The following is a 26163-nucleotide window of genomic DNA, read 5'->3' on the forward strand; positions in this document are numbered from 1 at the left end:
GCACGGACACTTGAAAGCTCCGTCTCCGCGCGGCGCCCCCGGGGGAGCGCACGGGGTCCCCGGTAATTAGCATCGGTGCCGAGCGGCGATTAAGGCCGAGGGACCTCTGAGCGTCTGTCTGCGAGGGGGGGCCCGGGGGGGCCCGGGGGTCGCGAGCGAGGGGGGGCAGAGCTGATTGGGACCGCGTTAGCGGGGGGGGTCTCGTGTTTGACGTGGCAGTGCCACGAACAGAGAGAATATTCTTTTTCGCTTATGAGAGCGTGTATGAAATTAATGGAGCCGCCACCGGAGCCAGATCTCCAGGGGATCATGGTAATGTGAAGCAGGAGGAGGAGGAAATCGTGTCAGGTGAATTGAAGTGAAAGTGGTAAAGGTTAAAGATACCTCTGCATTTAGCAGACTTTTTCAGCAGTTTTTCACCTCTATCTGATGAAGACCATCTTCTTTTAGCTCTAAAGCTGTAGTGAAAAAGGCCATTCTATACCAACACCTAGGTCCTGTGTGATTCCATTCACAACCATGACTTTATTTTTAACAATATACATGAATTTACACTACATAGGCGGGTTGTTTGAAGACTTCCTGAGCCTGTGACCCATATGTAATTATTTTTTACTTGCAGTCAAAACAACTGCCTGTACACTCTAAAGCAGTGCATGTAACAAGTGATTGGTTGTAGTGAATATCAGTTTAAAGAGCAGTAAGTTATTTTTTCATGTCTAACTCATGGCCCATCTTGACACATCCCCCGGTTTTATTTATTTATTCTAAAATTTCTCCTTTGTAGCCCAAAATTTTGGAAGCAGTGATACCTTACTTCCCTTATTGTTCTTTTTGTCTTTCTCTCTGTAGCTGTTTCATTGTCTCCAAGTGCATGCTAGTCTGTTTGTGCCCTAAGGCTATCAGTCATGTGATCTGTCCCAAGCAGTTCTGTGTTTTATATAGACCTGGAGGTTGCCATAAAAGCAGAGAACCCCCCGTTTCTGCTGTGTGAGTTTGTGCTCATTTACCCGCCCATGTGACCTGCCCAAAAACGTCAGGGAGAGAAAGGCAACGGCCTGGATGGTGGGCGGGGTGGTTTCCACGGCAACGGGGTTTAACGGCCAACCTTTTACGACCAGCGGGAGAGGGGCTGGTCTCCCGTCAGCAGCGCTCGGTAGGAAATCTCGGGGCTTGAAAATCAATCAAATTACCCTGCTATAATTTTTTTTCTTTTGGGTGGTGCGCTAAATTGATACCATATTTATCCACATTGGTGCCCTTGGGATTGGAAATTGAATTTGGATGGTAATGGGAACAGGGTAGCTTGACTAGGATGACTGATCCCCTCTGTTGAGGGCCATCAGATAGAGGAGGCCTGCAGGGTCGAACCACTGACAGACTGACAGACTGATGCTGTTGAAGGAGCAGGTTGCCCGCCCTGCCCCCTCTTTGTTGGTGAAGGCCCGCTAAAGCGAACGTAGCGGATTGAGAGGCTGTGGGTCCCCAGGCACTGAAAGGCGGAGCTAGCTTGAGCCAATGTACTGACATGACTCTGGACTGCATGTGTGCTGCTCAGGACATTATACAGAATGAGCTTTATTCCCAGTTGCTATTGAAATTTGTATAAAAACTACTGAAACGTGGCTAGGAAAAAGTTAGCATTTTAATTTGTGAATGACAGCACACAAAAAAAAGTGAAAAAGAATGAAATAATACATTAAATAATAAGTATGCCTTTTTTGGGGGGAGGGGGCATGGGGCATGTACATTAGCTTTGGCTTGTCTTGCATGTTCTGAGTCTCCAGGCCGGGGAGGGGATGGGTAACAGGAGACTCCTTGTGCGGGTGGATCTGCGCTTCGCATTTGCCTGTGTGTTCCTGGCAGGGCTCTGGCTCCTGAAGGTCATTGAGGATTTGAACACAGTGGCCCAGTGCTGAAATGCGCAGGGAAAATGGCTCCAAGCTTTGGTCCTGAGAATGTGCTGACTCGGCACAGGGTACAGATGCGCTCCTGGAAATGTAAAGAATACATTTTTAATATGCAGGACTGTATGGCTGACTGAAGGGACTGTGGACTCAAACTGTTCTCAGAGGGGCTGCTGGGTAGTGCACTCGGTTAAAGCACCGCACGTGAGCACCGTGGTCTTGGATCGAATCTGGCCCATGCTGGTGCCGACCGTGGCCAACAGCCCTGCAGGGGAGGGCACACAGTTGGCTTTGCGTCGCCCGAGGGATGTATTGGAGGGATTCAGTGGATATATGGCAGGGGTTCAGTTAGCGGTGATAGCAGTGGTCATTGCTATTTTGTTGTGTTTTTCCACATACTTCTACTTGTATTTGCAAATATTTTTAGGGATTATATTCTTAAAATTGCAGGAATTAGCTAAAAACCACTTATATAACCTTCAACAAACAGTTTATAATTTTTGTTCCTGGTTCATTTTGAAATGTGTTTATTTTTTTAAATGTTGGCACCATACACAATTGGCACATTTGGTTTCTGCCAAAGTGTTTATCTTTTTAATTAATTCCTCTGGTTCTGTAGTTTTGAATATGATTGGACGTTTCTTTGTCCCTCAGTGAGTATTAAAGACTTGAAAGACTTCCAAAGATTTGGGCTGGTTTGTATTCTCCTTTTGTCTCAGAAGACAAACCGTTCATCATAACAAAGGAAGAATTATGCGTCTCTCAATTGAGGAATTTTACAGCATAAAAATGTAATCATTTAGCCGCTTCTAAATTATTAACAAGCGGAATGCTTAATTGAGCCCAATTATCAGTGAAGGGAAGATGTGATTTCTTGATGTTTTTTGCCTCAAATAGCCAGTAAATTAAAAAGGGCCACTAAATTTCTAATGAGTTCATTATATATGGCTTTAATTGAGAAAGGCAATTAATGGTCCATAGCATGCCTTGTGACGTTTTCAATTAGGCCCGTGGCCTGTTAAAAAAACAATGAACAGAGGAATGAATGAGAGTTAGGCCATCATTTTAGATGTCAGGGAAAGCATTTGTGAAGGCTTTTGCTTTTTATTGTGTGGTGATTGTATTGAGTGCATGTTAGAGGATGCTTTGTGTCTGCATTGTCCTGCTCTTTGTACAGAGCTCTAGAAGTAAAAAATTAAGAGGCTCCTGTCAAGATAAGATACCTTAGCCATTATAAATCTGTGCTCACAGCATTAGTAGGAGTATTTTTTAATTCCCAAGATAGATAACATGTCTGCAGCATCTGTGCTATAAACATGGGAGGCTGTACCATGCATTATGTCCCTGGCTGAAGATTTCTGAGAGCAGGATTTGTTACAAACACAAAACAGGCACTGATTGTGTTAATGTTCTATTCTTAAACTTCAACAAATATATGGCACAGCACATATGCGTAATGCCTGAAGGAAGGGTGATGACCTTTCACCTTTGACCCCTGGTGACCTCTCCCCCCCCCCCCATATGACTTGCAGATGCCAGCTTCAGCGGGACGCCGCCCACGTACGGCTACGACGCGGACCGGGCGGAGGAGCAGCGCCGGCACCACGACATGATGCCGTACATCGACGACTCGCCCTCGTCCTCGCCCCACCTGAGCTCCAAGAGCCGCAGCAGCCGGGACACCCTCTCCTCGGGGTCTCTGGAGTCCTCCAAATCTGTGAGTGCGCCCCCTCCCGTCCTCGTGCGCACCCCAAACTAAGGGTGCTGCCTTTCAGTTTCTTATTGGAACAAAAATAGTGAACTGTAAAGAAAGCCTTTCATTGTTTCAGTGCCTGAGGGTGAACCCAGAAGACGCAGCCCCTGCTTTTCTGTTGGTTCTGCTCAGCAGAATAGGCGATTTGATTTGATTTGATTTGATTTGCACAGAAACACAATAAAAGACATAAAAGGATACCAGAATCATGCATGAAATACAAGACAACTGTGTGGGAGAGGAAAGAAAGCCTAGGGGGCTTATAAGAGTCCTCTCTTAAATTATAATACATGCACATTGAGCAGGAAGTAAATAAAATCACGAAGAATGTGATGTCCTTGCTGTTCTTAGTTTCCATCTCATTCCTACGGTTGTTTGCTACTGAGTTTTACAGCCCGGTTCGATGTGTTACGCGAGTGACACAATTGTCCACCGATCTGTGAAGCCCTCGCTTTCCCAAAGGTGAATGGGAGGAACCCCAGACCCCCCGCCCCGTCCCTGTCCCCCGTCCCCTTTGCTGGCCCTGCTGTGGTGCCAACGGCTTATCGCTTCTGCCCCATCCTCTTCGACCCCCGTCCCCGAACACCTCCCCCGACTCCTTTGCTGACAGACCATCAGAAATCAAACGGATTGATGTCTGTGTGCCTTCAGTGAGTAATAGTCCCTGACTGGGAATAATTAGTTTTCTCCGAGATCTTCAATGAACCTTTGACCCGCCCAGGCTCAGCTCCCTGGCAGGGTTTAATCAGATCTGCTTCCTCAGCCCTTAGCCGATCCCCCGGAGATGGCAATCCCTCTGTGTCTCTGTTTACCCCGAACACACCGCGCCGAGCTGGACAGAGATTAGCTCAGCAAAGCCTGTTTGGAAATGGAATCCTCAGGTAAGCCTGGTGGATGTTTACCAGAAACCACCTCTTGCCCCCCCCCCCCCCCTCGACACATTATAATTTTTTTTTGCCTCGCACTCAATTGCTAGGAGCTGCAGTGAGTTTGGAGCTCTTATGGACATTTTCCCATGTTGCCAAATGTTCTGAAAATGATGGTTTTTACTGGGGAGGGGAGTACAGCAAAAGCCTCTCATTTTATTGTCGAAAATGTTTTTCGACCTGTACTACCTCATGACATCCTCCATGCTCAATCACTCCCCTGACATAAGCAAGCTTTCTTCACAGAACAAAAGGAATGCCAGTTAGCTATCTTGGCCCCGCCCCCTGCCTCCCGCCTACTCTAGCCCATTGTACGAAGAGGCCGAGAGGGGCGTGTCTTTTGCCGTATACCTTTATCCTGTATGTTAGGCGCCCTAGGCCTGACACATGAAGGAGCTCCCCGCTCTGCACCGCTCTCATTTTGAGTTGTGTCGTAGAGGAATGAACTGAAGTGACAGGGCTTCTGTGAAGTTCTGACAGTTCCAGGGTAGGTGTGCCAGTTTGTCTGTTCTCTTTTGTGTTTTTTAGAGAGCTGTACACCTGCACACAACGACAGATACCTGGTCCTAAACATTTCCCCACACATCCACGCAACTAGAGTGTTTCTAATACCAAGCAATGTGTGGCCAACTGAAGCACCACCAGTCGGCATTATTCAAACATTCTATACTTGAGAGATAATCTGTAGGTTAAACACCTTTTCTCAATGTAGAAAAACACACTGGCAATAGTCTTTTCATTTATTTATGAGGTGAGCCCAATGTAGAAAATCAATTAGCTTCAGTCAATGTTGCAGTTGCTATTGACTTATTTTTAATTGGAATCTAAAAACATTTCCGAGCTGTTTTAATCCATTCAAATTGTTCTTCAAATATCCAATATCCTACAATTAGCCCCCAGGTTGTTTGCTAATGATTTAAACCATTGCTGATTTGAATTGTCTGGCTTTCATAGTCTTCAGTTTTCGCCTGTGGTGGGTATAGAAAATGATTCTGTCAACAGTTTCATGTGGTAATTTCCCTCATCACGTTTTTCTGTGTGCTTGTTGAATGTACAATATTGCTAATGCAATAGTGTAAACTTCCCTCTGTAAATTTGCTTTGTGTGCTCACAAAGGACACAGTCAGTGTCTGCAGCTGAAGGTTTCCAGGAAGAGGGGGCCAGATCATTGTCTTTAAGTCTTATGATTGTGAATATTTTATGAATAAATGTAGATAAATAAAAGATGACCGTCTGGAGGGAGAGGTCCCGTCCCGGAGGAGAGCTTCTGGCGAGAGGATCATAAACGCTTGCGTGCCGTCCTCTCCCTCTTCCATAATTTACATGCGCTCGCTCCTGGTTGTCAGATGCTACAACAAAGCGTTTGGATTGTCCTTTTTCATTCATACTAGACACACCTTGGTTTTGATTATTTATACATTTTTTGTTTTCTAAGGATAAATATGTAGCATATGCACTGTGGCTGCCCAACCCTGTTCCTGGGGATCTACCATCCTGTAGGTCGCTACTCCAAACCTAGCTAAGCACAAATCATTCAACAGATAGAGATCTTGTTGAGCTACTGACGAGTAGAATCGGGTGTGCGAAATTAGAGTTGGAATTAAAAACCTACAGGAACAGGGTTGGGCAGCCCTTTAAGGAAGCCAGACACATGTTCAGGGCTGTTTTCCTGGCTGGCTGGTATAACTGGCCCTGCAGGGAAACATGCGAGGGATCCAAAACCAGAAGGGTTTGGTTCTGCCCCAAGGTATTTTGGGAGAGGGCTCTCAGTTTCGGCTACCCACAGCGACGCATTTGAGCGGGGTGGCCTTCTCTTGCATTCTCCCCCTGCCTACCCCGACCCCCCCAAGTAAACAAACATCAGGCCAAATGGAACTGCTTATCAGCGCACAATAATGGAGGTGCGGATGAGGAAGAGGTGGAGCCGTTTTCAGACTGGCCGTGTCTCTTGGTTTTCTGTGACATGTGCTGTCTCCCATACCTGTGTGGCCTGTGGGCCTACCGTGCCTGAAATCACAGACTGGGAGCGCTCCCGCAGTCTGCCCCCCCACCCCCCACGCCAGCCTGGGCGCACACGCTAATTCAGTGCCTGTGGTGGGAGTTTCGTGTGGAGATGTGAACCACGCTTATTTTCGGCGAGCGGCGTTTGAGCGGATGGCGTTTTTGTGGCGGCGTCTCTCAAGCGTCTCTCCGGTCCTCCTCCTCCTCGTGCTGGCGGAACGGTGAGGCGAGGGTGCACAGCGGGGGATCCACTTCCTCCTAAGCTCTTAATTTCCTCATTAGGTAGTGCGGATGGCTGAGTGGATTAAACCCCTTTTTCCCTGGCTGCGGGGAAGCTGGAGAACCGAGAGAAGCCTGCTGCAGTGGCACTATCTGCGATTGAGGGCTCGTGCCTTCAGCGGCTAGCTTGGCTCTAACCCTTGTCCTCCCTTCCCCCCCGCAGACCGAGCTGGACCTGGAGAGCTAGCTTGGCTCTAACCCTTGTCCTCCCTAAAATCGCCTCTCTCCTTCACCCCCGCAGACCGAGCTGGACCTGGAGAAGGGCCTGGAGATGCGGAAGTGGGTGCTGTCTGGGATCCTGGCCAGCGAGGAGACCTACCTCAGCCACCTGGAGGCGCTGTTGCTGGTGAGTAGACACTGGGACATCTGATTGGCTGCTTCTGGTTCCAGAGGTCTGGAGAGGGCGGGGCCCCGGCTCACACTCCACAGGTGACCATAGGGCATATTATTATATATGCAGAAAAGGCAATTACCGCTGTCTTAGTCTGTCCAACATCATAGCACTTTATAGCGTAGGGTTTTACTGCAACTAAAAAGCCATCGCGTGTCTAATGGTATCATATCCACAGCTGAGAAACATGTTAGGTAACAGTTATACATGTTTCCATAATTTGAGGGTGATTAGCAATCTGCTGCAGGCTTCTGGTTTTGCGGGAGGGGCCAAACCGGAAATGATAAAAATAGCACTGGGTGCGCTTATGTCCGTATCACAGAGGAGAAATCAGCACACAGTTTCACTTATCCAAAAGTGAATTCCATCCAAAAGGGACCCAAATGCCTGCAGTATCTGCTGTTGGATGAAGCTTTCTCCCGCGTCATGTGGTGTCTGTCTGATGTGTTTCAAAGAGCGGAGATACAGCAGAGGGCTGATCTTTGCCAGGAGCAGAGAGGGGGGGCCCTCTGTCTGTAACCCTGCATCTCCTCTCAGCCACACCCTCCAGTCCTCAGCCCGTTTCCCTCACCCCTGTTCTGTCCTTTAGATGAGACTTTAAATTGAGGTCATTAACGATTCCATTTAAGAGTAGAGGTGTTCATCCAAATGTCCTGGTCAATTTCCCTTCCAAAAAAAAAAAAACACTTTATGTAGAAACCGGCTGTTTACATCCTGCAGTGTTTTTTGTGTGGTTACTGTAGGTGGACACAGATATGTGTCCAGTAGATGCATGGTATATCCATGTTCCAATATTCATTTGAGGATTTTAAACTGGATTCAGAAACAGTCATGTGGTACAAGTGGAAAAAAAGTAAAATTTATAGCATTTATGGTCGCTTTAAGATGTCCGTTCACTGATGCACTTACCAGCTGTAACTGTTGGTCTCCATGGAAACGGTTTGTTGACGGGCAGCATTGACGGTCCTTCAGTTTCCTACAGTTTCTCTGCTGAGAAAAACTGTGTGAAGTTTCCAGATGGGCTCACACTTTCCTACACTCGCTCACAAGTACACACAAGCAGACACGCACACACACAGACACACACATACACCTATGAATGCACACACACACACACACACACACTCACACTCATGATTTCTTTCTCTCCCTCCCAGCCCATGAAGCCGCTGAAGGCTGCCGCCACCACCTCCCAGCCTGTGCTCACCCTCCAGCAGATAGAGACCATCTTCTTCAAAGTGCCGGAGCTCTACGAGATCCACAAGGAGTTCTATGATGGCCTCCAACCCAGAGTGCAGCAGTGGAGCCACCACCAACGCGTGGGTGACCTCTTCCAGAAACTGGTGGGTCCATGGATCTTCCCTCAAGTATGGCTGGTTAAAACGCCTCATATTTGTTTCGAAGTCAAAACATTATATAGCGGAGGCTGGCCTACCCTTCTATATCCGGGTTCCTCCTGAGATTTCTTTCCACTGGAGTTTTTTTTCCCCAACACTGGGGCGTTTTTTTTTTTTTTTTTACCCTTACTTGCTGGATTTTTGGGGATTCGGTCTTGCCTATTTCTACTGACCTATTTCTTGTTTCTGTGAAGTGACTTTGTTACAGTGTCCATCTTAAAATGCTGTGCAGGTAAAATTGAATTGAAATGAATGAAATTTGCTGCTCAGTGAGAGATGCTGCATCCTTGCATCCCACACACCTGTTGGAAATGTATTCCCTCTCCCCCAGCACAGCAGGTGCAGGCCCATATGGTGCCCTGTAGACTGCACAAGGACTGGGACAGATATTGCTAAGCAACTATAGAGCGCGGTTGCTCCAGCCAAGGATGCTAGGGTTGTAAACATGTATGCAAAGAGGGTGAGCAAAGAAAATGGGTTTAAGGGAGAGACAAGCTTGCCTGTAAGGCTTTGGGCCTTGCCATTGTTCCAGACACAGATACACTTTCTCATGCACTTTCATGTACACTAGCTTATTTACTATAAGAACTTGCAGTCACCTGCTCTTAACATGGGGTTAGAGAAAAGCCAAAATTAAAGGTGAGGGAATATTGTCAGTGGGTTCAGAGAAGAGAACCTCCTTCCGGTCTTTCTAAAGCTGTTGGTTTTATCCTCGCCCATCAATCAGAGACCCAGCAAACCAAATGTTTATGAAGGCAATGATGACAACGATGATTGGCAAGTGACAGTTGTGGTTGTGGTAATAAGAAACTAATTACATTCTGAATGAAATCCGTACTCTCCTCATGTCATTGCACAGGATTCTGAAATGTACGGCTGTACAGAGCTACTCTGCGAGCTGACTGAACATTAAGTAGCTTTGTGATGTTTGACACATTCCTGGAAGGCTAAGCTGTGTGCTTTATGCATCTCCCTGGGAAGTAGCTGTTTACAGCACTGCTAGCTAATAGAGTCGTTACGTTTGTTGCTGTTAACTTCAGAGTGCTGTCTGTCTCAGGCAAGTTTAAGCCCTTTTTGGTGTTTATTATAAGGGTTACCAGTTTACTGGAATCTTCTACAATCATCTCCCCTTCCCCTTTGTTTCTCTTTCTGTTATATAAACGATCAGAGATTTCCCAGAAGGTAGCTCTTAAAATGGCTTTGTTCTGTGAGTAACGCGGCTCGGGGAAACAGCCAGTCACTATCAGAGGATGTTTCTGTTTCGGCGGAGTTCGTCTCGAGTGTGCCTCCCCTAACGAGCGCTTGTTTGCCGAGGCATCTGGGGGCTGGCGGCGCGTCTCTTTGATGACTCTGCCGACAGGCTGTTGCCGTGGGCGGCGGGATCTAGGGCCCGCGCTCGGAACACGCACGCCGAGTCGTCGTCTCTCACAGCCTCTCTGTTCACTGTCTGTACCTGACAGCCGCTGTACTGAAGGGAGGGCATGTCTGTCGGTGGCGCATCTGTAAGAGCTGTCACCGACCTGCGTGCAGTCGGCGTTTCATTTGGTCACGCAACATTGGCTGTAAAAATGGAAAAACAGCGGATCATTTCATTGGTTGTCGGGTGTATTTCTTTCAGTTAGAATCTTTTCACCAAAAACAATGCCCAACTGATCTTTCTCTTTTCTACAATCTTTTAATTTAATCACCAAAATCATTTCAAGATCTACCATGATTGCTGTTGCAAATTCCAAATTTGGAGAAAGTAAAATGAATCAGGAATAAGAATTAGATGAAAATAATGTAACTACAGGGTAGCCTGTTGTTTTCTGCAGGTCCACAGTCACTGTCTGCTGGTGTTTCTGTTGGGTTCTCTGTGTCTGATGATTGATTATTAATGTAATGCTGGGGGTCCAGTAGTACCCCAGTAGACCAATTTATACTGTAAAAGATGTTGTTGTGGTTATTTTTCTTCTCTGTGGCAATGCTGGAGGACAGAAAGTAGCGAGCTGTAAAGGCTTTTCACATTGTTCTGTACCATGAGGGACATCACCCCCAGAGATCAGTGTAGTCTGCCGGAACACAAGGCTGTGTTCTCAGGACTCAGCCCCTGTTTGCTTTGGAAATCCTACGGAGATTGTGCAGTTGCTGCTAGAACTGTTTCAGAGTGAAGGTATTACGATAAGCTCTGATAGTGTATGCGTGAAGGCATGTATGTGCGTGCCTGTGCATGTGTGTGTGTGCCTGTGTGTGTGTGTGTGTATGTGTGTGTGTGCCTGTGCATGTGTGTGTGTGTGTGTGTTTTGCACATTCTTTAGTTGGCATGTGGCTGGTTTTCTCCTGCAGAAAACAACATTTGACCCTGGTGGACACATTCATTTTAAGCTGAAGCATGAGAGGATCCTCCCACTCACCCACCCAGCAACACTGGGGCCCTGGGACTATAAAGGTAGCAACAAGGGGAAATAAACAGGAAGTCAACCCGCCCCCCCCCCAACCACCACAGAGAGGAGGAGCCACAGGATTTGTTCAGGCCCAGATTCCCACAGCCTGGCTGTGTTAGAGTGTAACGTCATGCCACAGTGTGAGAATGTGCTGTTAGCACTGTAAAATCAACATTGGTGTGAACTTTGTCATACACAATGTGCGTTGCGCAATGGCAATATAATACCAACACACTGCTCTAGGCTGCCACTGAGTCTTTGCCCATTCTAGACTGAAGTGTGCTTTTTAACTTGCACATTTATTATGATTCATTTGTAACTCATCTTTTTTCACAGTGGGGACACTCAAGTGAATTATTTGAGAAATCTGAAAATGGGAGTTCCGTGCCAGTTTTGTGTCTTTAACTGCTGAGTCATTGCCCACATGCGGCTCCGTAATGTGGTGCTTGATAGTGACGTGTTCCTGATAGATGCCCCCTGCTGGGTGTGGCTGCTATAACGAGGGGAGGCTGGCAGACTAGGCGTTTAGCATGTCCCAGCCCAGAGGGCTCTGGCATGTCCCAGCCCAGAGGGCTCTAGCATGTCCCAGCCCAGAGGGCTCCAGCATGTCCCAGCCCAGAGGGCTCCAGCATGTCCCAGCCCAGAGGGCTCTGGCATGTCCCAGCCCAGAGGGCTCTAGCATGTCCCAGCCCAGAGGGCTCTAGCATGTCCCAGCCCAGAGGGCTCTAGCATGTCTGCAAAACCGTTTCCTCCCTGAGTTGTGTTGCTTCACATGAGGCAGAGTTGCTTGCGGGTTAAGAGCAGCTGAGCATAGCGGGGCCTGTGGCTGACTTGGAAATATTCACCTCAAACCCGCACCACCCCCCACCCCCCACCCTTCATCACCATCAAGTTTCCACGTCTTAATCATTCCTCCTTAAATATTTATTTAAGGAAATGGGTTCTTAGGATGGAGAGGGATAAATTACGGCAGCCTGGCAACACTGATGAATTAGCGCGGCTCAATTAAATTTCCAAATGAGGTAGGCCAGTGGTCACAGGCATGGATTGATCACTGGTCCCTGGTCCCAGCTGTCATGGCAACGGTAGCATGGCCAAAGCAGACCCGGAGTCCGGCCTAGCCTCTTGGGCGTTGCCGCAAGCCGTCTGTCACCCCATGTCCAATCTTGTCAATTTATGGTCTTCATCATTATAAAAGCTCCACTGCAGAAGGGTCATATGGCTTCATGGCTTGTTGGCAGTGATCGCAAACAAGTCAAGTCACTTCATTTACAGCCAATGTGTTTTCTTGTAGAAGTGGTTAAATGTTGTGCATCTGGAAGAACAGCTGGTAACTGCTTCACAAAAGGCTGACTTCTATTTGTCCTTCTCTCTCCCAACAGGCCAGCCAGCTTGGACTGTATCGGGCCTTCGTGGATAACTATGAGGTTGCCGTGGAGACTGCAGAGAAATGCTGCCAGGCCAACACGCAGTTTGCCGAAATCTCTGAGGTATGACGTCACCAATAGGAGGATTAGAGATGGGTACTGGCTGATCCTCTTCCCCCATGAGTTTAGCCAGGGGACGGAGAAGAGGGGGGTTGAGTAGCAGGATTGCACTCCCTTGCCCAATGTTCTGCTCTCAAATATTCTGTGGTAGATTTCCAAATAACATAGCCTGCTGTGCCCTCACTTCACATCACAGGAAATAGGAACGGCTCTCACATATCCTACAGGCTTGTTTCTCCTGAGGGTAAAGGACCATTTTAAACTCTCACCAGCACAGCAGCCTAAGCTTTGGATTCTCACTTAAGTCTTCCCTCGTAGATGATGACAGGTCAGTTGATGAGCCGCTCCGAGGGTGAGAATTGTGTTGTCGCGCACAGACTTTCCGCTTAGAGAGATCTCAGGTGGCGAACTAGCCCTGGGGGGAGCAGGTGAGTGTTAGAGATTGGGGAATGTTTAGACGCAGCCTCGGCTGGTGAGCGAGTGGGCTGATTTCTTTTCCTGGCCGCAGTGTCTTTCTCAACACTCTGCGGTGGAGATGTAGTCACTGCCAGTGAGTCTAGGCATCAGCTCGTGATCATGCTGCCCATCAGCAAAAATAGAAACGGGAAGGAAGGATTTGCAAAATGTATGTCTGGAAATGGTGAATTGAGTGTTGCGGTAAGTGCAGTGCCCTGGGTGGGGGGAGGGCGCACCTCCTTTTGGCATGGGAACATGATTTTAGGTATCCAGCTGGGAACATTCAACCCCCTGGCCCCAGGTGCTGGGTGTAGCTTGAGAAACATTGATAGCCATGATAGCTTTCATCTTCTCTACATATGGAGGAAGCATGGTGCTTTAGTGTATTCATACTGTATTTATTTTCAGGACAGATAAAACTGTGATTTACACCCTTACCCCACTTCCCCACAAACACACGAACACACACTCCCTGCCATGCCAGGAACTTTATTACAGAGTGAAGAGTGAAACAGAATATCTATATGGGAGGCAGTGCAATATAACATGTAGTGTACTGTGCTTGTAATTGAAAGTTTGCTGGTTTGATTTCCTAACTGGGTTGTTGCCGTTGCGCCCTTCAGCAAGGTACTTAAGCAGAATGAAATGATTGCAATTTAAAAATAAAGTCATGAACGAAAAGAGGTCTTGGCCAAATTGTGGGGCAGTGTGAGTATTGCGAAGAGGAGATGAGCTCAGATAAAAGCAATTACCCCTGATGGTCTTGGCGTTCTAGATCTGTGACGCTATGTAGTCCTTTGAACACACATGTCTCATGCATATTGACTGTATTTCCAAAATTCTCCTACTGAGGATGTCAGGTCATGCCTTGGTGTACGTCAACATACACTCAGCCCATTTGCTCAAATTTTAAAGAATAAAATTAAATTTGCCACCTCATAATTTTACATCAAGTGTGCATTATAGAAGATATTTTTTGTTGTGTTTAAATATGCGATGTATGCATGGTGACAACTTCACTTTTCAGAAGCTCACTGATGACTGAAATAAATTGTCAGTACAAAGAAGAGAAAGATGACATTCACAGCTCCTCTCAGCAGAAAAAGAGACCATTTCTCTCGGCTTTTCAGTAGTGAACCTGGCATCAGGCACTCACTTCAATCTGCAGGCACGCTCAATAGAAAGCTTTCAGAAGCTGGAATGTGTGGTCACATAGGTTAATACTTGATAGTCACAAAACCAGTAATGTTTTGATATATTTATTTCATTTTATTTTATCGTTAAAAAAAGAGTTATTCGTGGGCTTAACTCCTTGCAAAGCAATACATTAATTACAGAAAATAAAGCTATAATTCATGTGTTCTAATAGTGACCAAGAAGCAACCAGTCAGTTTGCCTGAAGTATGTTGTGTAATGTATAATGATCTGTAATCTAAAGTTTTTTTGGTTTTCCTCTGCCTCCAATGCATATCTTTTCTCTGCTGTCCTCAGAACCTTAAAGTCAGGAGTATGAAGGAGTGCAAAGACCAGACAGCCAAGAACTCTCTTGAAAGTAAGAGCATGTTTACTCCGCACCAGCTGGCGAACTGAAACCTCTTGGACAGTACCTTTCTGTGCCCTATTGGGTCTTGAATCCAAGAAGCACCTTTTAATAATATTGCCTCCTCTCATGCTCTTTCTCCCTCAGCCCTCCTGTACAAGCCAGTGGACAGAGTGACCCGGAGCACCCTGGTGTTGCATGTAAGTGGATGTGAAATGTTGGAGAAAGAGCTCATTCACTGAATGAGGCTCCTTCCCCCAGGCTGCCTGCAACTCCTAAATAAAACAGCACCATCACTATCTTATTAGCATCAGTTGTCATTTGCATCTCCATATAAACGACAGTTAATGTCGCTGTGCATCCAATAGTATTCAGCCTGAAGTAATGCAAGAAACCGATGATGGAAAGTGAAATAAACTCATTTTACGCATGTGAGTGGAGAACGTGAATGGACTGTCATGAGTGGTCTGTCATGTGCCACGTGTTTGGCGTCTCTGTGGTTCAGGATCTCCTGAAGCATACCCCCTCCAGCCACCCGGACTACCCGCTGCTACAGGACGCCCTCCGGATCTCCCAGAACTTCCTGTCCAGCATCAACGAGGAGATCACACCCAGACGCCAGTCTATGACTGTGAAGAAGGGAGAGGTGAGGTCACAGTGGTCTCTTTCAGGTTCTCCTCAATGAACCAGACTTCATTAACGTTCTTAAGCAGCCCCTTATTGTTAGGTGCGTACATTGATACCCGAAAGGTAACAGTAGACTAGTGTGTTTCATATGGTAGTATTACAGAAGTGCACCAGTCACATTGCACTGGACTGGAACGTACAGAATGTAAATGCGAATCTATGTGCATAAGTATTATCGACATACAGCACATGACCTTATGTACTTTGTCATTTATTGATTTAGCAGACAGCCTTATGGATGACTTACATTGCTTACACAGTACATATCATTAATCCATTGATATGTTATTTCACCCAAGGGTACAACTGTATCTTGAGATATTTGAACCGGTATGTTGCCTCAGCCTTTTGGTTGTCAAGCTTCCTATCCACTACCCACAGTACTTACAGTCTGGGAGGCTGTCAGCAAATGATCTAATTACACATGTGCACCTACTTTTACATAACAATAAGTACATAGCCATGTGAGAATGGATGTAACATAACCATGTTTAATGCATGTAAGCTTAATGCATTGTGTAATTACATTAAGTGGTCAAGGTTTTCCATTCAGTAAGTCACAGGTTGTATTTACATAATACATAGAATTATATCCATGTGTAATTGCAGGTACATAGCCACTGTAAAGTGTTACTAATGCATGGTTCTTATAATGAGTACCTCAACTGACAGCAACACTGCTGTGCGTAACTGCATCACCAGGTTTGCCGTTCTACGTGTGTATGTGTGTGTGTGTGTGTGTGTGTGTGTGTGTAAGCATTTTTATTTATTGTTTATTTTTCCAGGTTTATTTAGTTTTTGCTACTGTTATAATTGTTGTTAATGCATAACATGCACCGTAAATAAACTTGATTTTTAATGCTCTGTATATGTGAGCATAGATAGGCTGAATGGCCTAAGGAATATGCAGTGTCTTCATGTTGCTTTTATAGAGTGACTTGCTTGTGTATCATTCCACTATTGCTAATGTGGCCATATCAGGTTGTGTGTCCTGTGTGTGCTCTTGTCAGGGACACAGTGCCATTAGGTGATGAATAAAGTGTTTTGTTTTTTTTTTAAAGGATTTTGGAAAGGAATGCGTTCAACAAAGGTACAGAACAGTGCCTGCCAGATTCAAAATGAAACTTTCCGTTGGAGTCTGTGAACATTTTTGCTGGTTGTTTTGCTATACTGTGAAATGTATAAACCTCACGGCAAGCAATAAGAAAAAAAGGGTTTTGGAGAGGGGAGCGGGGACTTGCTGTTCCTCCCATAAAAAAAGGATTTGTTTCCGCTGCCAAGGACAAAGTCAATAGATGGTTTCTCTGGATACGGGGGCCGTCACCCTAGCTCCTGACAAATGCATGTGGTCGTTGAGGGAAGCGTCTGAGTTCGAAACTAGGCCCGGAGCTTCTCTTTTTCTCCCTCTGGCGGCTCAGCTCCAAAGGCCTCTTTTACAGCATCCATTAATTGGATCCCCTCCTCTCGCTGGCAGGAGAGAACTGCTGCCTGATTGGCTCCTCTGATGTGAGCAGATCTCTGAGGGTCCTTGGCATTCACCCCCACGCACCCACCCCTTTGGCAGAAGAGTAGCATTCTCCGATTGTTAGCCGCTGTTACAGCATGTAGAAATTTCCCTAATGAACCCTCATTCCATCTGCGTGTCTCTGGGAGTAGGGGGTGGCATTATTTGATTTTGTTCCGGTTTGCACCCAACCTCTTGCAGAGGGGTAGTCGGGGACAAGCCAACCTCTCCTCACGCTGATTGATGAGACGGGGAATGAGGTCGAATAAGGCGAGTCTATGACAAATTAGTCCATTCCATGTTCTAGCTGCAATCTGAATGCAGTGTCTCCACTGGAGGACTGATTGTATCAATACAAATTTTGACAAGATTTCTAATGAATAGATAATAAGCTAATAACCAGAAAGCTCATTTTCCTGCCTATATGTTCATATCTGGTTGTAGTACAGTGTGCGTAATCCTATCCAGGATAGGATTAATCAGATGAAAGTGGCAATGGCAGAATTTTTGTTAAATGGCTGAAGAATGAATTCCTCCTTGGCTCCAATGAGAAGCAATTGTAATTTATGAGATCACTGGCATGGTGATCTAGGCTGAAGGTCAGAAGGACTGATTAATCATTAACAAAACACTGATGTACAAACTGGATTTTTGCTGTAATCACGACAGCCAATGTTAATTAGAACTGTCTGCATCCTTAGTAATGGAGGTCAACTGGAGATCTCATCAAAGTACGTGTGTCCCTGTGTTATGATTGGTGGAGTCACATCATGTGACACCATTCATGCAGCACAGAGAATTTAAATCTTTGGCCCCCAATTCGCAGGGTTAGAAAGTGTCTGCTTGTGTAACTGCCAGGTCAATACTGTAATTTAGCCTGTTAATGTACAGGAGGGAGGGGGGAAGGGAGTGTTCTGAATCTGCCCCTCCTCTGAACTGCGGAGGCCTCTTGTAGGCTTGCAAATGTACCTGACTCACTGCCCACAGAGGAGACTTTTTGTGTGTAGCTGGGTGTATAGGTGTTTTATGTGTCTGGCTGTGTTTGTGTGTCTGTGTGTGTATGAGGCATTCTGTGTGTCTGTGTGTGAGTACCGTGTGTGTGCGATTCTGTGTGTTTGTGTGTCTGTGCTCATGTGTGTCTATGCTCCTGAGCTAGTTTGTGTGTGTGTGTGTGTGTGTGTGTGTGTGTGTGTGTGTATGTGTATGTGTGATTCTGTGTGCTTGTGTGACTGCGCTCCTATGTTTTTTGTGTGGGTAGTTTAGTGCCTGCGAGTGATGTCACGCTCCTCTCCTGTGATTAAAGTGATTTATCAACACATCATAACAACACCACTGGGCTGATGGGTGGCATGTTGCCCTCCGTCCTCACCAGTCTCCTTAGCAACTTCTCTGTGAAGTTCGGCTGGACCCAACCTCTCCTCGGCCCTGTCATGTGACAAGGTGTCGGCAGGACATTAAGATCTTACACTGTTGGTCAGCTTCTGTTGAGTTGAGAGGGTCAAACGCTTGCAGTGGAGGTGTACAGGAAAAAGGGTGCGCTATGCTGTCTGTATCAAGCACAGAGGTCGAGGACCACAAGGCTTCTTGTTAATATGGCTGTTCCTCGAGCCTGTTTCTTGGTCTAGATTAAATCTGTGGACACTGGCCAGACTGTCTGGGTTTTGGGGTTGGAAGACAATTGTCTGGTGCCCATAAATTACATTCTATACCTGTGGAGTGAAAGGACTCCCTGATGTACTGAGGAACATTCTGGAAAAGCTGGTACTGAAACTGTAGAGACCCCAGTGACAGGCCCAGTGAATTTGTGGCGGGACGTGCTTGAGGGTTTACAGCTGAACTCAGCGGGGGGAGTCAGAGTTAGGACACCCATCCGTTTCTCAGATCAGTATCTCTCTGGATGCCTGGGAGATGTCTTGGAGAGGCCGGGGCCAGGGCTTCACTTTAAAGAAACGAGTTTGACCTCTTGAGCTGTGAGTCAGGCCGTCTGAGGTGCTGACTCAGCTCTGACTCGCCTCATTCTGCGCTTACGTTCCGGCAGCCGGGGGCTGTGGCGGGGGGGTCGCGTAGCTCCGCAAGTACACAATGCCTAGGGTCCCAGACCCAGATGGGAAAGCCTACAGCCTGCTTTCCTGCTCCTGAACCCCCCCACCCCTCGCTCAATATCCTGTTTCGGAAGTGTAGACCAGATCCCACGCCTCGCATTCCTGGAAGTTACCTCCAGCACTTCTTATCAAGAAGGCAAGTCCCCTCCCATCTGCCCAGAAACACACGTGGAGCCCCCCCCCCTCCCTGAGCAGTGACTCAGAGCTCAGACGACCGAATTCAGAACCATTCCCTGAGTGCCCTTGAAAACGGAAATGCCTGGGTTCAGCTGACCCCTTTGGCATTCTCTGAATGGACAAATGTGTGAATGAAGAACATTCGGTTGACTGTGATCTTTTTCAGTGCATTCAGAATCTCCTCCGTGGAACATTTTTTATGACATTTCCCAAAGCGGAAGAATTTAGTCCAGGCATATTGGTTCTACATTCATTTGAGCTTTTTTTAATTTGGTCATAAATAAATAAGTGACAGAATTCAGTACCCTGCCTGCCATTATCAGTCAGTAGACAGTGTAGATTTCGATTTCCTGTCAATATTTAATAGCAGAGGGCCTTCGTAAGTGTGCTCTTCAAGGCGTTTTTCCAATAGTGCTGGCACTTACAAGTCAAACCATTATGAAAGATTACCATTGTCATATTTCCCCAGAGGCAGGTGCTGATAAACTGTCATCCCAATGCGTTCAGACAGCTCACTCATGACCGGCTTCTTTCTCATCCTTCCGTTTTTAAAGCAATGCCCTCTTTTTTAATAATAGACGGTTAAATTAGGGTTAGGCCTAAAGTAGTAAACACAGCATCCCAACCGCACAGACTATATATAGAATCCTGTATGTGTATGTGACAGGAGAGATTGGTGTGTGTGTGTGTGCGCACGCATGTGTGTGTGTGTGTGTGTGTGTGTGAACCCACACATTTATGCAGGTGTGTGAATTTGTGTGCGTGCGTGTGTTGCATATGTATGTGTGTGACTATGTGTTTAATTGTTAAGCAATGAATGAATTATAGTTCTTAGTCTCAGGTCTGTCCTTCCTTCATGTCTCCATTCTAAATGCTGAGTGCAGACTCACCACAGTCCTAAAATGGATCCCAGTGCCAGTGGTAGCACTAGGGACATAAATCTTGGGTTCCTCTCGCAGGCAGGGTTCTCTGTTTTTGTGTAAATCCGTGGGTGGGGTTGCCAGGTTACTGGGTCATGTGAGCATTGTGTTTGTAGTATAAATACATGCTGTTGGCCTGGATTTCTGCGGTTGTAGTAAACAGCGCGGTCACCAGCACTTTCCCACTGATCTGAGGAAACCCAGACGTCACAGCATCAACATCCGGTGCGATGGCTCGCTGGAACTGGAGGTTACTGGAGACGTTGGGGTGGGGGGGGGGATTGGGCTGCTCAGTTCCCGAAATTTGAACCCCTTACTGAAAGTGAGGCGGGTGAACTTTGAAGGATATGCACTGCTCCATGTTTTTGTTTTGCAGAAATAAAGTGGAAGTTGGAAGTGGAAGAGCAGCTCAGATTCATCTTGTTGTTTGTACCACGGATTTCCTTTCCTCACATCGTTATCTCAGGACGGCCCTGGTCTTTGGGAAACAAACGGATCAGGGTGGGAGCTGGGTTATTACGGGATGGCAGTGTGTCTGTAAGCGCTCGGCCAATCTGCTCTATCCCTCACGGAGAGGTGCTGGGGGGAGCACTGTGCTGTGGTCCTCCTGGATCTGCCTGCTTAGTCTCATTGTCAATCCTTGTGCTGCGCACGGTTCAGTAATTGACTGTGATGTGTTTGCAAGATACCTTTATATGTTTTTCGCTTTGTGGGTAATCCGCTCTAATCCAAGAATCTCCTATAGTTAGCAGAGTGAGATCTGGATTATTGGCTCAGAAGCAGAACCAGAGGGATGCTGGGTAGTTAAAGAGAGATACAAATGTCACTGGCACTGCTGTAATGAAGTTCCCATTCTCTCTGCCCCCTCTGGCTGGCATAGAGAGCCTTAGTCATAGGGGCAGGATGGGGGCTAAACTGGCATCCCACAAGGGCATGAACACAACCTCCAGGCTTTCTGTGAAGTTTGTTCGTTACTGTCCTGGGGAGCTTTCAATGACATTGACCGCAGTGCATCCCTATATTCGAACACGGGTCTCGGCTGTGCCATATTTCACTGTGAAACTATTCTGTTGTCAGAACACACGGTATGTGATGTGGATATCAGAACATAGGTGTTGTATGTGAAGTTACATGGAGCATGTGCAATGCTAGGGGTCAGTACTGCTCATGACTCAGCTATAAAATCATTTCCAAAATCTGTGTTGGTAGCACTGAGTTAATGGCTTGATACTTCGGAGAAAGTAGCTTCGCTGAAGCGTGGGGGTGGCTCTTGATTGGGCAAACTTGCTTTGATGTCACTTACCCAAACTGTACCACACAGATGATTTCATGTTCAGCAAGATGCAATGAAGCACAATTTGTGGTTTTAGCTGACATCACTGCTGCTTAACACACCAGACACGCGCGTGTGGCTCACCCAGCAGTCTCCCAGAAGGCCATGATTGGTGGACCTACTCATGTTTTATTTTGTGACAGGGGGAGGCACAGACCAACAGCCAGTTGCGCTGCTTCGCCTTCGAGATGCAGTGCAATAGACTGAAATTAATGCAACAGCACCCCCTTTTGGTCGAATGCGGTAAAACAAGGCATTAGTGTGTGTTTACAACATGAGGTACGCTATGTTTATTACATGGTGGTGTCCTTTGTGTGCGACTGTTTGCGCGCGTGTGTGTGAGCGTGTACATATGGAGTGTTATTTACTGGCCATCGACCTGAATCCACTGAAATATTTCCATAGAAGGCCAATGCGATTATCTGATTGGTTGATGGGCGGGTGGAATAATCGGTTGACTGGATGCGATCTGCTTCCTGGTGCAGCATCGGCAGCTGCTGAAGGACCGCTTCATGGTGGAGCTGGTGGAGGGAGCCCGTAAGCTGCGCCACGTCTTCCTCTTCACCGACCTCCTGCTCTGCGCCAAGCTCAAGAAGCAGATCGGCGGGTGAGTGTGCGCCTCTTTGTCTTTCCTCCTTCACTGTACTCCTCCTGTTTTTCTTTCTTCTCTCTCCTCCTGTTCAGGCTTCATTCTCTTTTTCTTTTCTCTTTCCTGCCCTACTCTTCCTCTGCCCCCCCCCTTTCCCCTATTCCCCTCACTCTTCCCTCTCTTTGCCTCCTCTCTTTGGTCACCCTCTTGGTCATGACTTCAGCCCTTTCCTTCGTTCTGTGTCCTGTATTTGTGATAAACTGCTGTAAATAATCAGATTTCAAGGGAGACATCATGTTATTGCTTGGTTCCGGATGGTTTGTGTGTTTTAGTCACGCTTATGTTAAGATTTGGTTTGATATGTTCTATTATAATTGTGTTCTGTGGCTGGATTAGCTTCAGTAATGCAATATTGATCTGTGGACATTTCTGATTTTAGCCAGGTGCACATAAGGGTCTTCGTTTATGAGGGTTTATTAGCAGGGATCTGTATTTAATTTGGACTTTATTTAGTACTGACTCATGGAGGAGTGATCGTTATGGTGACGGGTCCTTGGGCTGGTCCAGTAGCTCAGTCTTCTCTGTGGGGCGATGAGATCTGGTGTGGTGATGTCCTGTGGGGTTAAAGACCTTGGGATGGTCCCTGTGCCTCGTGTCTGACGGGGTTCTCTCGCCGTCTCCTCCGACGCAGGAAGATCCAACAGTACGACTGCAAGTGGTACATCCCCCTGTCCGACCTCACCTTCCAGACCATCGACGAGTCGGACTCCTCGCCCATACCCCAGGTCCCGGACGAGGAGATCGATGCCATGAAGATCAAGATCTCGCAGATCAAGAACGAGATCCAGAGGGAGAAGGTGCGTGGAGAGAGAGAGAGCGAGAGTGTCAGAGAAGGCCACAAGGCAGCAAATCAGATTGAACTGTAGCAAGGCAACAGTAGTGACAGCTTGAGTACTGAGTGATTTTGAATGTGTCTGCAGAGGGCCAACAAGGGCTCCAAGGTGATCGAGAGGCTGAGGAAGAAGCTGTGTGAGCAGGAGTCCCTCCTCCTGCTCATGTCCCCATGCATGGCCTTCCGGGTGCACAACAGGAACGGCAAGGTGAGCCACACCACTGAACGTGACCCCCCCCCCCAGCCCTCCATCCCTCCATCCCATTCCTCTCAGGCAGGGCTATCAGAACCGGCTCTGGACCAGCACAGTCACCTTATAACTCACATTTTCATCACTCAAAACCCTGGCCTGGCCTCCATTCTGACACTACATGCCCATTACTAACCCTGCTGCTAACAGCTTGTGGATTTTATGGTAATGCTTCTTGGCCCCGCTTCCCTCTGGTGTGTATAAACAGCTCGGCGTGCCCCTGTCTGTGTTGTTTATTATTAATGTACTTTGGAGACGCCCGGGGGAACTGACAGTGCTAACAGCTCCTGCATTGCTGTAATACGCAGCACTGCCTCACACTGACTGGATTACCTTGAGTCTGCAGCCTTATTGTTCCCCTATTGTTTCTTCGCTGACTGCGTGTAAGATGATTTAGTGCTTAAGGCTTTATCCTGCTGTATTTTGTGGGGCTAGGCAGGCCCTGCGGGGGTGGGCTGGGGTGGGGTGGAGGTGACTGCTGTAGTCATGGAGAGGGTTTCTAAGCGACCGAACGGTGCTCTGCTGCAGTCACATGGTGGAGCTGCGGAGGTTGCGGGAGCGCAGCTGCGGCTACCATCGGGGACTGCAGCGGTGACACATCTGCCACCGCCGGAAAACTTCATTAAATTATTAATTTATTCATCGGGGGCGTGGCATGCTGGCATTCCAGTGAGCTCAGGAGTGGCTCACAGCTCTGTGGCTGTCGATCCTGAGGTGTGTCCTTGTGTTTCAGAGCTACATGTTCCTGATCTCCTCGGACTATGAGCGAGCTGAGTGGAGGGAGATCATTCGGGAGCAGCAGAAAAAGTGTGGGTGTCCCTCACCACTACACTCACGCACGCACGCACGCACGCACGCACGCACGCACGCACGCACGCACGCACGCACGCACGCACGCACGCACAGAGACACACACACACAGACACACATGCACACACTCTTTCTCTCTCACACACACGCACACACAGACACAGAGACATTTTCCACTCCTTCTCCCCCTCAACCCACTGCATAGCTGGCCACTGCCCAACCTGTTAATCAAATCCACTCTGTCCTGCACATCGTGTGTGTGTGTGTGTGGGGGGGGGGGGATCTGTCTCCTGAGGGTGAAAAATTTACACTGCAGCTATTTTCAGTCTTACCTTTCATCCTCGGGGCGCTTTCTCCACCCCCAGCACTTTGTGCTTTCAGAGTCTCTTGTGTTAAAGGCACCTTGGGTGGTTTTCCAGGGAAGGACTAACCCAGGGAAAGTGCTGGGTGTGTGTGTTTATTTCTGTCTGTTTGTCTATCTGCAAATGTGTGTGGGTGTGGGTATGTGTGTGTATTTGTGTGTGTGGGTATGTTTGTATATTTCTGTGTGTGTGGGTATGTGTGTATATTTCTGTGTGTGGCTGTGTGTGTGTGTGTTTGTATGGGTGTGTGTGTGCATGGCAGTGAGTGTCCTCAAATGTTAGGGGAGGGGGGAGTGAGGAGGCAGGGCCCTCTGTGCTGGATCACCTCGTCCAATGCTGTAATCTCTTCTGCAGGTTTTAAGAGCTTCACACTCACCTCTGTGGAGCTGCAGATGCTGACAAACTCCTGCGTCAAACTACAGACGGTCCACAGCATCCCGCTGACCATAAATAAAGAAGGTACCTGAGCTGGGGCGAGGGATCGGGGGCCTGGGAGAGGGGGGGGGGGCAGCGAGGGCAGCCGGCTTGTACCCTTGTGGTTTCGTGAAAAGTTTTTGTTTTGTTCTGGTTTGGCTTTTTTATGTAAGATATCAAGCTGTTGCTGAGTCACTGGCAATTCACTCTGACAGACAAAACATAACTAACCGCCCCACAGAAACAAGCACACAAACACACACCCACAACTCACAAACACACCCACACATACTCATAACTTACAGACACACACACAGACACACTTTCATAAACAAGCACACAAACACACACCCACAACTCACAAACACACCCACACATACTCATAACTTACAGACACACACACACAGACACACTTTCATAAACAAGCACACAAACACACACACACCCACAACTCACACGCACACTCACACATACTCATAACTTACAGGCACATATCCACACGCACACGGAAACACTGTCATAAACAAACACACAGACACACACACACCTCTGCAATGACAATACATGCATACACACGCACACACAAACTGTATTGTGATATACATATAAATCAATGAGTTGACTGGTCTTCATGAACTTCAGTAGGGAGAAATGAATTAAGAGCTCTGTGTAGTTACATATAGGGCTGTGAATTCAAAATAGAAGTAAGAGGTGTAATGGTGTACAGTAAAAATCTGTGATTGAAACCTAAGGCATACTATTGAGATGAAGAACAATGTTTCAGTGTGAGGTAAGATTAAAGTAGAGAGGTTCACAAAAAGGAAACTGCATTTCTTTGCAAATGTGCCCCAGAACAGCGGGTGGTCTAATAAATGATTCTTTGGGACTTCCTGTTCGATATTCTTGTGGGTGCTTTCCTCATCACTGTGCTCATTTTTGTCAGAACTGGGTTTCTTGGAGGAAACAGTGATGAGGACACTGTGTCCCAGATGGTATTTTAACCCATGCATGAAAAACAGGTTATGGCAAAATATGCAACCAAAAGACACAATGAACCGTAGTTCAGCGTATGCCCACTGTATCTACGTTTTCTGCAAAACAGTATTTTTATGTCAGCTGTAAAATAAATATATGGATGCATTGTACATCGCACAAGACAGACATACGGACATAGGAAGTGTGTCATTTTGTTTGCTCCAGGGGAAGACACTCAGCACCGTCTCTGTCCCTTCTCTGTTTCAGATGATGAATCTCCGGGCCTCTACGGGTTTCTGAATGTAATCGTCCACTCGGCCTCAGGGCTCAAACAGAGCTTGAGTAAGTGTACCCCGGCGCTCTCCTGTGTCGTTTGATGGATGGAAACGGTGTCATGCACAGAGACAGCCCCCCCCCCCCTCCCCCCCTCGGCCTGGTTATTGCTCTCCGCCTGTCTCTGGGCAGAAGGCATGGAATTCCCTCGTGGAGCAGATGCTGTTCCGTGGTGACGGGAACACCGGATTAGGCGGGAACGCCGTGTCCCCAATCTGGCGCGCCGTTTCAGATACATCTGCGCGGGCGGCTACG

At 47.3% G+C, this 26163-nt stretch overlaps 1 protein-coding gene across 1 annotated transcript in view; it reads left to right on the forward strand.

Annotated features, from left to right (window-relative positions):
• Nucleotides 1-26163, forward strand: part of si:dkey-91m11.5 (PH_BCR_vertebrate and RhoGAP_Bcr domain-containing protein) — an 89221-nt gene that overhangs the window by 45226 nt on the left and 17832 nt on the right. The window contains exons 2-14 of the mRNA XM_035378964.1: nt 3440-3624; nt 7108-7212; nt 8415-8600; nt 12460-12567; nt 14512-14572; nt 14708-14760; nt 15066-15206; nt 21769-21890; nt 22564-22729; nt 22853-22972; nt 23748-23823; nt 24541-24645; nt 25843-25917. Coding sequence (XP_035234855.1) covers nt 3440-3624; nt 7108-7212; nt 8415-8600; nt 12460-12567; nt 14512-14572; nt 14708-14760; nt 15066-15206; nt 21769-21890; nt 22564-22729; nt 22853-22972; nt 23748-23823; nt 24541-24645; nt 25843-25917 — 1503 coding nt within the window. The remainder of the gene's footprint in view (nt 1-3439; nt 3625-7107; nt 7213-8414; nt 8601-12459; nt 12568-14511; nt 14573-14707; nt 14761-15065; nt 15207-21768; nt 21891-22563; nt 22730-22852; nt 22973-23747; nt 23824-24540; nt 24646-25842; nt 25918-26163) is intronic.

The sequence above is a fragment of the Anguilla anguilla genome, chromosome 10, assembly GCF_013347855.1.
Source record: "Anguilla anguilla isolate fAngAng1 chromosome 10, fAngAng1.pri, whole genome shotgun sequence".
Lineage (NCBI taxonomy): Eukaryota > Metazoa > Chordata > Actinopteri > Anguilliformes > Anguillidae > Anguilla > Anguilla anguilla.